At 42.1% G+C, this 15,533-nt stretch overlaps 1 protein-coding gene and 1 long non-coding RNA gene across 3 annotated transcripts; both read left to right on the top strand.

The window, feature by feature from the left end:
* Positions 814 to 4,208, top strand: LOC110430596. Of its 2 annotated transcripts, none has more exons than XR_002447963.1 (4): positions 814 to 1,589; positions 1,642 to 2,198; positions 2,309 to 2,414; positions 3,856 to 4,208. It is a non-coding gene; the product is annotated as an uncharacterized LOC110430596 (long non-coding RNA). The 2 variants fall into 2 exon arrangements; XR_002447962.1 differs by having other exon boundaries at positions 815 to 1,589; positions 1,653 to 2,198.
* On the top strand, positions 9,682 to 11,047 carry LOC8061892. The gene is made up of 4 exons (XM_002439580.2): positions 9,682 to 9,844; positions 10,028 to 10,083; positions 10,184 to 10,412; positions 10,535 to 11,047. Exons 1-4 carry the CDS (start codon positions 9,769 to 9,771, stop codon positions 10,813 to 10,815), a joined length of 642 nt encoding a protein of 213 aa, XP_002439625.1. The 5' UTR covers positions 9,682 to 9,768; the 3' UTR covers positions 10,816 to 11,047.

Raw genomic sequence — 15,533 nt, forward strand, 5'->3', positions numbered from 1 at the left:
ATGATTCACATGCCGTGCTTTTATATGTTAGATCAAGTTTATGTTATTCAAATAAACATATGTGATGTTTAAACTTGTTTATTTTCTTTTATGTCATCATCGTGATGTTGTTATTTTCTTAGATTAAAATAAATTGAAGATTACCTAAATTTCTAACAACATTTGTATCTCCAAAATTTTTTCGATGACATATTAATATTTTTTTAATATATATTTAGTCAAAGTTGTTTATCGAAAAACAAAAACGATAATTATTTTAGAATGAAGGGCGTAAGTTAAATCATTTTTTAGTTAAAAAAAGAATTATATTATGTAATAGCTAGGTACATCAGTACGTTACAAGCACTCTGGAATACAATATATATATATATATATATATATATATATATATAGGATGAGTTTTTTTACACGTACGAGTATCTACTCCGACGTGAGATACACGCACGCGAGGATTGGTGTCGCGGACGTAGCTAACGGAGAGATCAGGAGGTGCGGCCAGGAGATGTCGGGGCCGTTACCTCCCCTAACGGTGAGGTTAATAGATATCTAAAAGATTCAACTGATCCCATATAATCTAATATATTTGTCGCGGTGATTCAAGGCTTCGAGGATCAAGCTAGCAAACAAAGTATGGCGGCGCATATATGTCTATACTATAGATTTCACGTGTATGAGCTGAAAGTACGAGTACATATATATGTATACATATATCAGAGTATGCACATATATGTATTATACCTATTTGAAGGAAGTATGCATATAAATTATTAGTAGCATTTTCCGATCGAGTATGCATGCCAAGGAAAGTATATACATTTTCCCTTTTTTATTAATTTTTAAATGCCAAGGAAAGTACACACATTAGAGTACTTAGAGTACCAGTTGATACTTGCTACAATGTCGAGTATCAGTTCATACTTGTTACGATTAAAAAAGTATATACATGTACTTCAAATAGGAACGCATGTACGTCCTCGAATCAGGGTTGATTAAAGACTGCTCCTGTTTGCTTGCACCACAGAATTCCGAGCATCGGTGGCTCGTTTGGGTGTTGACACGCGTTGCCGCACATTTTACAAAAAAAACCCTCTGTGTTTTATAAAATTAACCCGCCATCCAGCTCATCTGTCCAGACTGACCTCCCGATCCCTCTCTCCTTTCTCTCCTCTCTCCCCCCTACCCTCGGCGCCGCCGCCGCCACCATCCACCTCCGCCCCTCCCTGTCCTCTCCTCCCTATGCAGCCTCCACACGGCCATCGCTCGAGCAAGGAAGTGGCGTGGCCTCGCTACGCAGGGGAGCGCGTTGAGGCACGCGAGATCAAAAAACACGACAGATCGGGCGAACCTTATCGGGCCCCATGGTGGTCATGGTCTGCGGAGGAGTAGGCGGCGCTGGCTCCTTCCTGCCCTCTCCTCTCCGCATAGCCTCCATGCTGGCATGAGCACCGTCGTCGCTTGAGCACGGGAAGCCGAACAAACTCTAGGGCGCGAGAGAGCAGTGGGATCTATGGCCTGAATCCATGGTGGCGCTAGGGTCCTCAGCGTGGTGATGGAGCTTGACGTCTCAGCAACGAAGCGGTCCAGCTGAGGTACGCTGCATTTCTTTATCTATCTTCACTTCTCTTTCTTACGGTTTCTCAGATCCGGTGCAGATGAGACGGACGGAGAGAGGCGCTCGGGTCGGCCATAGCACCGAGACGACGACGGTGGAGGCGCGGGTCACGGGAGAAGGGGCACGGTCTCGGAAGAGACCGAGAGAGGGGGCGCCGAGTCACGGGAGAAGGGGCGCGGGTCACTGGAGAAGGGGCGCCGAGTCTACTGGTAGTTTTTTTTTGCAATTTGGGACGAGGAGGGGGAGAGGTGCATGCTATTTTTGGGCCGCATAAACATGTGGCTGGGAGATTCCGAAGCGCCATGGTCAAACAAAGACCAAGGAAATGGCATGACAGGAGCAAATCGAGGTGTCTACCAGCACGGATGTATGTGTGAGTGATAATCTACTTCTGCCCATGCCCCCTTGCTTGAAGGAGTCCTCGGTGAGGTGGTGACCTCGAATCTGCACTTGTCCGTCGACCCATGGAGGAGGGATGTCTGCCTTCCTCAATGCGTCCATGGATATGGTTCTCACTTGGACCCTGCCAACACACTATGGTTGCCCACCTCTTCCCAAGATGGCATGGTCTTTGCAAGCGGTGTCGGTAAGCTTGCTTCCCCATTTCTGCTCCTTAGATCTGCTCCCATTGCCTGCTTCGTTCTCCTCTCTTGGGTACCAATTGGTGGTTGTTAGTTTCTCTCTAATCATCTTCAGGATTCAGAGCGTCCCCATCACAGACATAGAGAGGCAGTTATTGAGTCAAAGATGCAAGTCGACAAGACTAGCCAACTGAAGTTTCTTCTTCTTTATGCTTCTACAGGTATTACTTTGTGTTTCAGAACAAGGTCTTGTGTGATACCTGTTGAATCAATATGTTCTACCTACCTAAGAATCATCATATTATATGGCATAAAGAATCACCATATTATCTTTTTAGCAGTTGTGAATGGTCATGGTTCAGTTGTTTTCCACAGAAGACTGTAGGCTTCCTAATATTAAGATGGATCACTAACTTAAATTAGGATGTACTCTTACATTGGTTTCATTCATTTTCTGCCTGCGTGATGAGATGGCTTGGGATGAATTGGTGTGTTTATGATGTTTGTTCAGACAAGCTACGGCTAGCTCACGAAATAATTTTTATTTTATTTTGGCGACATTATCCTGGAACATAGGGTGTGCTCTGCCAAAAAAAATCTGTCAATTCATTTTGGTTTCCTGGGTTTGATGAGGCGAATTTAGTGAGATATTTGTGCATGTATAGATCAAATGGCAAAGCTTTTTCGCTATATTAGAATCCAAGTGCCTAACTAATGAGAATGTGTAGGTTCTTGTCCAATATGCTAGCAAAATTTTGTTTTGCAGATGGCAAGTGCCTAATAAACACTGGATTTCATACTTTTACCATTGTGTACATAGGAATATACATTAGAACTCACAACTGCAGCCTGCAGCTCTCAGCTTGAAAATTAAAATTATACTATTATTTGAAATGTGACTTAGAATGCTTGTCATTAAATTTCCTTGCTTCTTGGAATAAGGTCATTAATAACTTTTTTTTTTACGAAATGGATATTGTCACTTGTTTCGATGGTTGATGTCATTCCCTTTCTCTGCACTTATCATGTTTTCATGGATGCACTGCATTTAATATCTAATATCCTTATTACCACAGTGCAGTGAATATGAATCGTGTGTTGTCCTTATCTTTTTTTAATCAAAATTCAGACTATGTTACACATCTTTCACTGCATGGATTGAGAGCAGATCACGATAGAAAGTATTTGTCATGTTGTGCTGATCTAACATAATTTTGCCATAGTGAGGTAGAGTAGCTGGTTAAGAAATGGCAAAAGAATAGATGAATAAATCTGTTTCTGTTTTGATTACTGAACATGCAACCAATATGGCAAATAATGATATGTGAGCACTTAATGGTAAACTTATGTTATCCATTCAAAGGCGTGCACCCCTTACAGAACACATATGTATGTTTTATATATGCTCCCCTTTTATTTCTTTATACCTCTCCTTTCTCAGTTGTATGAGAAAAAACTGTCACTATTTTTTAGTATTCTACCTCAGAGGGGGCTAACAAGCTTATGTGCTTAACCTGCACTAAGTTACTGTGACTATTGAAATGGACTCATCGTTCTCTTCAAATGGACATTTTTTCTTGCGATTTGACTTTGTAAGATGTTCTTCAATGATGACCTCACTAGCCAGTTGTGCTAATATAAGTATCAATGCATCTCTTGCAGGAAAGAAAAATCCATGAATCGGCTATTCATTTTGAACCTGGATTTCTCGGAGCCATAATAGCCCTAGCTGGTCAACATATTGTGGAATGAGACGGTATAATGACTCATAGACTATGACAATGGGCGGTTGACTTTAGATATGGAGTTGTGGATGTTATTAGTGTAAATATTCTTCATGTCTTTTGTTGTGGAACGGGGTTAACTCCTATGAGATTTTCTATGCCTCTTCTAATTCGTGATTTTAGGATGGCGCAAGATGTGTCTATATCAGGTTCTATATTTGTCTATCTTGTGTTTGATTAGTTATTGCTACATTCTAAGAAGATATTATATACATTAAATGTTACAAATCTCATATGTTCCTATGGTCATGGTAGGGCGCCCAACGGGCGCCAAATGTTCTAGTTTAGTATGAATACATACTCGGGTTGTTAATTTCAATTATAAACGTGAGGCCTGCACCACACCTGTATTGAGCTCGTAAGCATACCCATTATGGACATGTATGCACGGATACTTCTTTAATCCTTTTTACCTTGTATATAAAATCTAATCATACAATCATCAGTAAGTGTATGCACTGATGCTCCTTTTTGCCTTTTAAGTATGTAACCATATAGACGTACTTTATTTTTAAATCTAAAGTAGCTAAATTAGAAAATTTTCCACGCACTCCGTACGGAGTATATACTAATAAAAAAGGGCCATTTAAAAATTAATACACATATGTATATACTTTCCTTGGCATGCATACTCGATGGGAAAATGCTACTAACAATTTATATGCATTCTTCCTTCAAATAGGTATATATATATATATATATATATATATATATATTTCTATCTCTTCCTATGTTTGAATCACCGTGACTAAACAGTAACTATATTAGATTATATAGGATCACTCGAATCTTCTAGATATCCATTAACCTGATACCCGTTAGGGGAGGTAACGGGCCCGACATCTCCGGGCCGTACCTCCCGATCTCTCCGTGAGCTACGTCCGTGACTCCGACCCTCGCGTGCGTCGGTGCGTGTATCTCACATCGGAGTAGATACACGTACGTGTAAAAAGGAATTTCCATATATATATATATATATATATATAGGAACTGATTTTCATCATGATTTATACCCACGTTGTGAATAGCTCCAAATCTCAAACAAAACCTGTATGACGTTTCACATGGATGATTGCATAGGCAAACTCTTGGCAAAAGGTCTGAGAATAGATGTCCAACGAACAATGGCCAACGTTCTTGCAAGCAGAGTTTCTTTTGTCTTCCTTCATCTTTTTTCTGCCACCGAAGAATGAGAAAAACTAATCTAAAAATTATTCTACCTAGTCTTTCATCGTGGCCAGATCTAACCACGACAAAACGAAGAAAAAACTAGATAAAATTATTCTATGACAGCGACATCATCTCCGTCTTGACGTCACTGTCCGGGAAAAAAGGTCTCATGTGGTAATGCCAGTAAAATTGCTGACGCCATAGCTGTCGCCCTCATCTTCAACATAGTCGCCATGGATAAAGCAATTCCAACCTTTCTCTTTACTATTGTCGGAGAGGAGGAGAAAATAAATCTCTAATATCAAGAAATTTAGAATGGAGAGACTCGATCTAATAGAAAGTTTTATTAAACATAATGGATCTCCACTCCCTTTAGCCTCAGGCGAAATGCCAGAGGAGAAGAGAGGAGGGACCATCGGTGGTGGGAGATGGGGCGGCGGCCACGCTCCTGGGGTTTCTCTGAGTAAGTTAAATCATTAGAACACGTACGACGAATGTTTCCGAGCCAGTTTAGTATGGTCATTCTTGCAAAATGCACGTCTAATAACGGACATGTGAGACACCGAGTGCATCATCTGAGGAGATGACGGCTCAGACTTGCTCCATGCCAAATTGACATCTCGGCGCCAGTATCACCTATTGCAACACAGTACTATCTTCGTCTATAAAGAAATATAATTCTGGCTTATCGAGAATTCAATCGGTTTAAACTTTAATTAAATTATATAAAAAATATTAACATTTATGATACAAAATAAATATTATTTAATTAGTTATATAATATATTTTCATAATAAAATTATTTAGAGTCATAAATACTAATATTATTTACTATAAAATTGGTTAAATACGAGCAGTGGCTTGCATGTGGCGTCCTATTTTAATTAGAGAAGAAGAAAATGGGCGCACACACACTAGAGGAAGGACATGTATCGACACCAAGACTAATGAATGTGGTGGCCAAAGGTAGGAACCAGGTGTGGAGCCGAGGAGGACCTACTGGTTATCCCCGATGCATGATTTGAGACTTTGTGGCTTCCTTAACAACGTGGAGGTAGGCTAGCCTTTATGGTAAGCCGAATTACACGATAAATACCTTATCCTTTATGCTCTTGTTGTTATCTTTGTGCTATACTTTGTGTTGGTTGTGAAATCAGTGTTTTCATTCGATCTACTTGCACAAGAGCTTCCAACCTTAGAGAAGTGGTGAAGGAACACTAGATTTCACTCGATCTATTTTTTCCTTACGAGAATGTGATTTGTGGTTTCAAGTTCTAGTCCGCAGAAGTGCCACCTTTATTCCTAGGAGCGGAATTTCCACGCACAAAGTGCGGAACAAATGTGTCTATTCTAACCGATGCATTGAGTTTAATTTTCAAACATATCTATTCATTTTCAAGTGGTTTACTATAAATGCTTGACTTAATTGGCTGTTACAATTTTTCATATTAATATTTGTTCTATTGAGAATGGGACTAAAAATGTTGAATCACCAAGCCATTCAATCAAAGGGAAGAACGTTGAAATGATTTCACATCGTCAATAAAGACAGAATCAAAAGGGACTTTACAATATAAGAGCAACTCTAGCAAGGTCCATACTTGAGCTTCCATAACTAAATATGGATACACAGACTAAAAACGCAGCTCTAGCAGAGCCCCAACTAAAGCTCCAAATTTGTGATGGCACCCAAATCTCCCCCTCGGACCCGATTTCCATTGGCCCAACATCTCGGGGCCCATCCGTGCCGGTGCTGCTCTTCCCTTCGCTTTAGAGCAAATATTATAGTGGACTGTAAGCTGGCTAAATGCTAAGGTGGAGGAGAAAATGGAGGAGAGAGAGGAGAAGCAAGTTATAAACTTACAGCCAGCTTAGGCACAAGAACTAAAAATTTTATGAGAGAGATAAGTGAGCCACGTATTAATAGTGAATAACTATGAGTTTGAAGAAGGCTACAAAAAATCTTAGAGCCAGCAAATGAAACTGTATTATTAAACTTTCTGCGCGCGTTGCTCCCTCAGTCGCCTAGGTCGATGCACCGACTATTGCTCTGCCTCACGCGCTGCCTCCCCTTCCCACGACGACACTTCCTCGGTCCCTCCCCTCTACACGTGATGAGACTCCCTCCCTCCCGCCCTTCCCTGCGACTAGCGACAACGCTCCCTCCCCTTCTCCTCCTGCCCATACACACTCCCAGGTGGATCTGCTGCAGGGCCACTCAACACTCATTTCCCTCGCTGGCACCAGATCTGTTGTAGGGTCGGCTCCTTCCCCGGCTTCTTGGTGCTGAGAAAGATGGCTGCTGAATGCTGATCCAGGGCCGGCTGCTTCTCCTTGTCGGTGCTTTGCCCATAGGCCCTCGTTGCCGTGCTCCTTCATCCCCGGATTTGCTGTGTTGAGATAGCTGAGCCTGTTCTGTTTTCTTTTCAGCCGTATTTTTCTGTTAGCCAGCAGTGTTTTTCTCTCACAATAAATCAGCCAACAGTAATTTCATTTCAGCCTTAACTTCTGTTGCTAGAAGTGGGTTTGAGAACTTTGCTTGAAAAAATTGCAAAATAGAGGATAAATAAAAATAAAGTAGGGGACCACTCAAATCAGATATGAGCACTCTGATTTGGGTGCTCTAGTGACCCATCGAGGTCACTCCTTGCTAGAAGAAGTGGGTCTTAATTATCATTGTTTGTTAAAAAAGATTTGAAAACTTTACTAGAAAAAAATTGCAAAATAGAGGATAAATAAAAATAAAGTAGGGGACTACTCAAATCAGATATGGGGACTCTGATTTGGGTGCTCTGGTGACCCATCGAGGTCACTCCTAACGGACTAAGCGAGTCGCCACCGACGCCCACTGGAGAAGCAGATAAACACTATGCCTGCATCACGCAGACATGGGGACTTCAGCAGCTCTCTCTAACAGGAAGTATTATCCAGGAAAATATTATAATTACCAACAGAAGCTGCCTCTATAAGGTATGTTTGGGCTTATCAGCCGAATCTGCCAGCCATTCAACAATATTTTTCTTTCAAAATAAATCAGTCAACAATACTTTATGCCATAGTTTATCACTACACTCGGTGATCAGGTTGCTAGCTGTCAGCCCGTTAGATCCGACAGAAATTTGGGTACGAAAAATTCAGCTGGTCCTAGCTACCAAGATATGTCGGTTTTGACTTGGCAAGAGTGAAAGCATTACTCTTCGTTGGCTACACTTCTCGTTTTTCCTCCGGTATGGCAAATCAAAATCTGGGAGAAAGCTATTTGATTTGTCGAGTGTTTGTAGACTAGCACCAAATCTATAACTCTTATAAAACTAAACCCCACTAGATGAATTCTCTCTCCATGCAAGGTGTCCACATCATTTCCCACTAAGTGGCCCACTAAATATTCTATCTCTTCATACAAGGTGTCCACATCATTCCCCACTAAGTCCATATCGTCCCATATTAATTACAAAAAATTACCATATCATCTATATCATGTGAAATACTTTAAATCTTTAATCTATTAACATACAAGTCATGTACATACACTATTTGTTTCATCACCAATTAATTCTTCTATAATGTAACCAAATATTAATTTTTGTTCTATTAGCTTAGTATTTTTTTACTAGATCTAATACAATAAAATACATGCAAGTCAAATTCATATGTATACATACATAATAGACTGAATACTATATAATAATGCTATGTGTATAATGATTTATTTTAAAAAAAATCTCACAGCAACGCGCGGAGAATTCATCTAGTTAACTTAAATAAGGAGCTTCAGACACAACAAACTGGTACAAGCAACCGCGCGCATTACAACCAGGTCATCCAAATCCTTAAATTAATTAACATGTAAACCACCACGGCACCACCCAAAGTGATAAAGCCATTTGCTCTCCTCCCCTCCTGGCTGTAACGTGGTTGTACAAACGAGTTATGTACATGTAGCACAGAAAACACTACCACACTCTCCTTCCAAAACAGAGTGTACTTCTAGATATAGTCCAAATCAAACTATTTTAAGTTTGAACAAATTTATTCTCAAAAAATAAGTTTGATTAAATTTATAAAAGAATATCAATAATTTATCTATGGAATTTATTTTATGGTAAATCCAAATGGTGCTTATTTGATGTCATAAATATTTGCATATTTTTATAAAAGATTGGTCCAACTGAAGTTGATTTAGTACTGTAGTTACATGTGCTCTCTTTTCAGAACAGAGCAAATTTACTAAAATTTTCTTTGGAGCCCTTGAAAAGTTGAAATCAAGGAGCTGATTCAGAGCTTAGATATCTCAGCACTACTAGCCCATTGGTTTGTGCCAACCTTATTGCAAACAAGTTATCAGCTGCATGTGCTCATGTTTTTTCTTCTGTTGAGCAAATTACATTGCTCAGAAGTTAGTATAGGCAATTCTTCTGGAGAAGTTTAGCGAGGAGTGTGCAACTGAGCATCCTTTGGAGTATGAGTCGGACTATAGGTTGGTAAAAACCTCTGTATCCTCACCACCCACATGCATTCCCAAATGGCCATATATTTATAACCAATCAGCCACAGGCTAATTTAGAGGCAATAGCGAGCCTAAGCCTAACCAGCGCTGTTCATCAGCTCATCATATTATTCAATGGCCTTTCAAAGAAGTGGTAGCTTGTTAGCCCTAGCCTTCGCCATTTGCATACTGATACCGTGCTGCTCCTCCAGTGAGTATCTACTGTACTTTGCTAGTCGTATACTTTGCTGTTTTAAACAGCCAGGAATTTCATAATCTGACATTTTCTTGGATACTGAAGGAAATTAAAATGTCTGAAACATCCCAGGAAATCTGAAATCTGAAATAAGCTAAGTTTGAAACGTCTTCACTCCAAAATTGTATTTCCTTGCAGGCAAAGAAGCCATGGAATTGTTCGAGAGAGCGTGCCATTGCTTCGATGACCCCAATGTAAGACATCAACGCTAGCTAAGTTTAATGTCAATCTCATTCAGCAAATGCGTGAGCATGATCATGTATATATATGGCACAACAATGAGTGCGCCCGCAGATCTACAGCCAGTGCGCGGCGGAGTTGAGGCTGAACGTGGAGGGCGCGTTCCACGTGCAGCGGAACGAGGTGGACCAGTACTGCGGCGGGCCGTGCCTGGAGGAGACGCAGCTGGCGCTGCAGTGCGTGGAGGAGGTGGCCACCCAGAGCTTCAAGTTCTCCAATGGCGCGTCGGTGCTGGCGGTGAAGCAGGCGCTCGGCACGGGATGCAGCTACGGCCCCGACAGAGGTAAACACACTTGCACTTGATGTCAATTTTGACCTCTTTCTTCTCCCCATGCCATGCATCATGCATGCATATCTGACGACTGACTGTGACTGACCACGCTGTCCGTCTTCCGACGTGCGCAGGAACCTTTGAGATCAGGGAGCGCAGAGACTGTGTCGGCGGCGCCGACGAGTCCTACTACCACAAGTCTCGGGACCACGAGCAGGAGAAGCCAGTGGGCGGCCGGTACTACTACGGCGAGGGCAGCCAGCAGCCGTATGAGCAGGGCGCCGGGTATGGCGAGGGCGAGGAGTACTGCTACGGCTACGGGGCCGCTGGAAGGCTAGGAGAGCGCCGCGGCTACCTGCAAATGATGGTGATCCTGGTGCTCGTTGCCTCTGCACCACTGATGCTCACGCTCTAAAATTCAGTTTGTGGCTGTGCTACCAGGATGTTATAGACCCTTGTTTTATGATCTATTCCTTCGTTTTTTTCTTCCCCTTCAGGCCTTCACTTGTCAGTTGTCAGTCATTTTGCACGCAATGCCTACGTTCTATAGCACAAACACCTCTTCTACAAATATGTTTCTAGTATATACTACCTATACTAAAGCATTGTAATTTCTTTAGTCCGCAACTGATCATCCCTCACTCTCACTCATCTTCTTTCGTTCCTGATTTGTCGTCCCTTTCTCCTAGCCTTCTCGGTTTGACGGATGGCAAAAATAGAACCACGACAGTATAGTCCAAAGCCCAGAGTTTCGTGTTGGTCTCACTATTATATAATTTTGTGAGACAGAGCTAAATATTAACGAAGCGGTCATAAAAAATCTACTGATAGATGTATTTACGGAGGCAGACGTAAAATACCTGTCTTCCAAAATCAATTAATAGAGGTGGGCCTTTTAAAGTGTGCCTTCAAAAAAAATATCATTTTCGAAGGCACCCCCCTTAGGCCACGTTTGGTTGAAGAGGAATGTGCTCTCTGGAAATATTCCAGCGGGATTCGTTATACAATTTGAATACGCTTCAGTGAACAGGAATTATTCCTGGCCTGGATTTGGCTGAAACGAACGAGCCCTTAACAGGCTCACCTCTATTAACATCTAGGGTTTCTTATGGTGTCTTCCACACTTCCCTCCCCTTCCTCAGTGGCACCTTCTCTCCCATCCTCCCCAGATCCAATCCTATCGTCCCCTTCTCTCCCTTCCCCCAGTGTCAGCTCCATCTGCAGCGCACAGGGCAAAGGCCCCACTTCAGATGTGGTGCACAGGGCGAGGCCCTCCTCCGTCACCACCTCTAGCGGCGGCAGGAGATCTGTGCGTTGTGCGCGGTCCTTTCTCCGGCAGCGAAGCGTGGCCACCACTTCAAGCAGCAGCGGCGCTTCGACGTGGGGTGTGTGCCCCCTCCTCGTTGGCAGGGCACAACCACCCCCTCTAGTGGCAGTGGTAGATCCTGTGGGGCAAGGTCATCCTCTAGCGGCGGAGCATGACCACCACCTCTAGCGGCAACAGCGGATGTGCATGGGGTGCGTCGGCCCCTCAACGCTGTGGCATGGACACGTGGATGCCAGGCATGGAGAGCAGTGGTAGTGTGGCAGCGGGCTCGAAGCGCTGCGGCACAGAAGTGGTTGGACTTGGGCTTTTTTATTTTTTTAAAAATCGATTAACAATGGCAGACACCGAGCACCGCCTCTGTTAGTCGCAGGCGCTCCCAAAATTATTTCTGACCACCACCAATAATGTTTACTGTGCTAGTACAAATTCTTTGGTCCATCGATGTATAGAGTGGCCATAATTAACCAAATGCGACTGGCTGATTTTTTTAATCTCTAATTCGCTCTACAGAAGTAACTAACCAAATTAAGTTCGTTTAATTCAATCTTCTCGCTCAGGTACCCAAAATAATCAAATTTAGACCTAAATTTCATTATGCCCATTATTGCTAAAATTATCATATGTGTTGACCAAATTGTGGGTGACATTAGTAAGGTGTCCAAGCTCGATCTTATATTATTTCATTTTGTGAATATTGTATCTTTTATATTAGCCTATGTAGATTAAGCATTTAATGATCAAAATTGGATGAATCCTATGCAAGAATGATCAAAAGTTCTCCCACAATCAAGTTTGTGAATTGGTGGAGAGGCCCGAGATTTTTAATACAATTGGAACAAAAGGGTTTTACACAACAACTAAAATAAAGATGGTATTGTCATGAGAAACAAGACAAAATTGGTTTACAAAGGACAATAGTGAACTTATCAGCCAGAATTTTACGGCGAGCCAACAATATTTGTTTCTCATAATAAATCAGCATCAACCACTTTTACGGCCACCCAAACAGGGCAATTTGATTTCAGTACAACTTGTGCTCCTCTATGGAGACTTAAGGCAATATGAATTCTGCTGGTATTTTTATGTTCATATGTGTTAATGCGGATTTAGGTCACACGCCAGTAGGGGTTCGATCGTCCAAAGTGAAAGCCCTAGTTTGATTTTTGATAATTGATGAAACTCAAGTACTAATCTCTATGTTAAGTATGTGAATTAGATGAGGTTGGTACATGTGTCAAGTGGTGAAGCTAGAGATGATCATGGTGAAAATGGCGATGACCACAAGATGATCAAGTGCTCAACTTGGAAAAGAAGAAAGAGAAAACAAAAAACCCAGTTGATCAAGGCAAAGGTATTGCTTAGATTTTTGGTCTTGGTGAGCAAGACACCATATAGGGTGTGATCACATTTAGGATAGATAGCCTTACTATAAAGAGGGGAATTCTTTTGCTATGTGGTCTATCGAGTGCCACTAGGTGACATTGTTTATGTGCATGCATTTAGAACCTAGTGAGCTAACTTAAGTCCTTTGAAAAAAATGATTGTGAAAATGCTAACACACATGCACACGATGGTATACACATGGTGGTGTTGGTACATTTATAAAGGAGGTGAAGTTTGAGGGGTAGAGAGGGGTTTGGGATCCTCTCTCCCTCCCGCCAAGCTTGCGAGACGGGATTCGACATTTTTGTGAAAATGAAATGCCTATTTTTCTATTACACCAGAGGCAAGATTCAGAGAAGTCATCGGAGTGCACCAAACACTGAGTCGCGGGAGCATCGGATGCTGGGCCAGCGTCTGATGCGTGCGACATTTTGACACAGCACAGAGTGTTGCACCGACGCGTCCAATGCTCTAGAACCGGACATGGCTAGAGCATTGTTGAGTGTTTGGTGAGTAGTGACGTTAGTAGGGTCATGAATGAGGATTTTGAGCGGTGTGCGCATCAGACGTTGGCTGTGTTGAATGGACACCCAACTGATGCATTCGATGGTGATTTTCACCATTAGGAACCTCTTTGAGTTGCGTCCGACGTAAAGGCTTAGCGTTCGATGGTTCTTGTCGGAGCATCTGACGCCCCTTTAATTGCGGCGCTGACTTACTTTGTGACCATTAGAGATCGACATATGAGATTCAAAAGAGGGATGCGTGGCCGCCATCTGTGCGTGCCAACGTCCGATGGCTAACCGTCGCAGCATTTGATGCCCCTAATTTCTATACCGTGAGAGATCCAACGGCTCTATACATTTGGGGGTCTTTATATATAGTGTTTGTTATATATAGTGTTTGGTCGGCTTGGGGCTCTCTCTCTCTTGACATTTTTGATACACTTGACATCCTTGTGAGCCTAAGCAAACACCTTTCACTCATCTTCTCCATAGTTCACCATCTTTCTGAGATTGGAAGTGATTTCAAGTGCATTTGCATGAGCGATTGCATTTAGTGACACTTGGGATCATTGTGGCTATGGAGTTCTTGTTACTCTTGGTAGTTGCTACCACCTAGACGGCTTGGAGGAGCAGTGGAGTTGTGGCAAGAGTTGGTAATTGTTCTTAGCCCCACCTCCGGTGATCTTGTGAGGAGTATTGTGCCTTCCCCGCCGGAGCGCCAAAGGCAATAAATTGCTCTCGTCATTGAGCTAACTCACTTGTGGGTAGGTTTTTGCAGTGTCTAATTATGTGGACGAGGTTCGTCTACACCTCTTAGCCACCGAACCACCAAGTGTTGGTCGACACAATGGGGACAAGCGTGTCGGCAAGCACGTGAACATCGGGAGAAAAATCTTATGTCTTCATTGTGATTGTCTCATTAGATTTCTCCCGGTGATTGAATTTTATATTTTATGATTGGTTCATCCTCTCTTTACGATGGTATAAAGATTACATCTCACTCTTTTACATTCCCACAAACTAGTGTAGCTTGCTATCTTGTATAGAAACTTTAGGTAGCTCTGTAGTGTAAGTAGTGACTTAGTCATTATTTGGACATAGAGATTATAACAACTAGACTTGCTTGGATAGGTGGCTTGCATCTCTTATAGAACTAGATCAAAATTGCTTACGTCATTTGTTATACTAATCCTTTGCTCTAGTGAGTTTGTAGAAACTTTTAAATAGGCTATTCACCCTCGTCTAACCATATTAAGACCTTTCACAGAGACTGTATGTGGCTTAGCACGCAGCAGAGGGAGATCCCAATGGCAAGGCTAATCAGCAGGTCGTTGAGGCTGATCAGACACTCATTTTTCACTTGATAAACCCACAAACGCCTCCTGGGAGGTTGTTTTAGGATTGGCAAGGACACCTAGAACACCGACATATCTTGTCGAGAGATGTGCCAGATAGCATGAGGTTAGAAGAGCTTGAGATAGAAGATAAAAGTAATAGGTGTGGTTTTGATGATTGGGTGTTGGATACCTCAATCGACCATGATACTACAATATATATGGAGGGAGTGGTCTTATTTTATAAGAAAACTCTTCCGAAACATAATTTTGAAGTTTCCCAAGGAAAGTTTGGATCAAAATCCAAAAGCTAGATCCGGACAGGGAACATCGAAAGTTTCGACGCCCATTGGCTAGGAACTTCTATGATGGGTCAAAACTTCGGACATTGGAGCATTTTTTAGGGCATAACTCCTTCATCCGGACTCTAAGTTGGACGTTGCACGTATGTATTCTGACCATCTCAACAAGAGGAACACAATGGTGAAGTCTATTATGCATTTTTATAACTTTGCCAATTGAATAATTTTAGTTGTCAATACATGGCTCTATTTTTAGGTGAGGTTAATTATATGAACCTGAA

The sequence above is a fragment of the Sorghum bicolor genome, chromosome 9, assembly GCF_000003195.3.
Source record: "Sorghum bicolor cultivar BTx623 chromosome 9, Sorghum_bicolor_NCBIv3, whole genome shotgun sequence".
In the NCBI taxonomy this organism is placed as follows: domain Eukaryota; kingdom Viridiplantae; phylum Streptophyta; class Magnoliopsida; order Poales; family Poaceae; genus Sorghum; species Sorghum bicolor.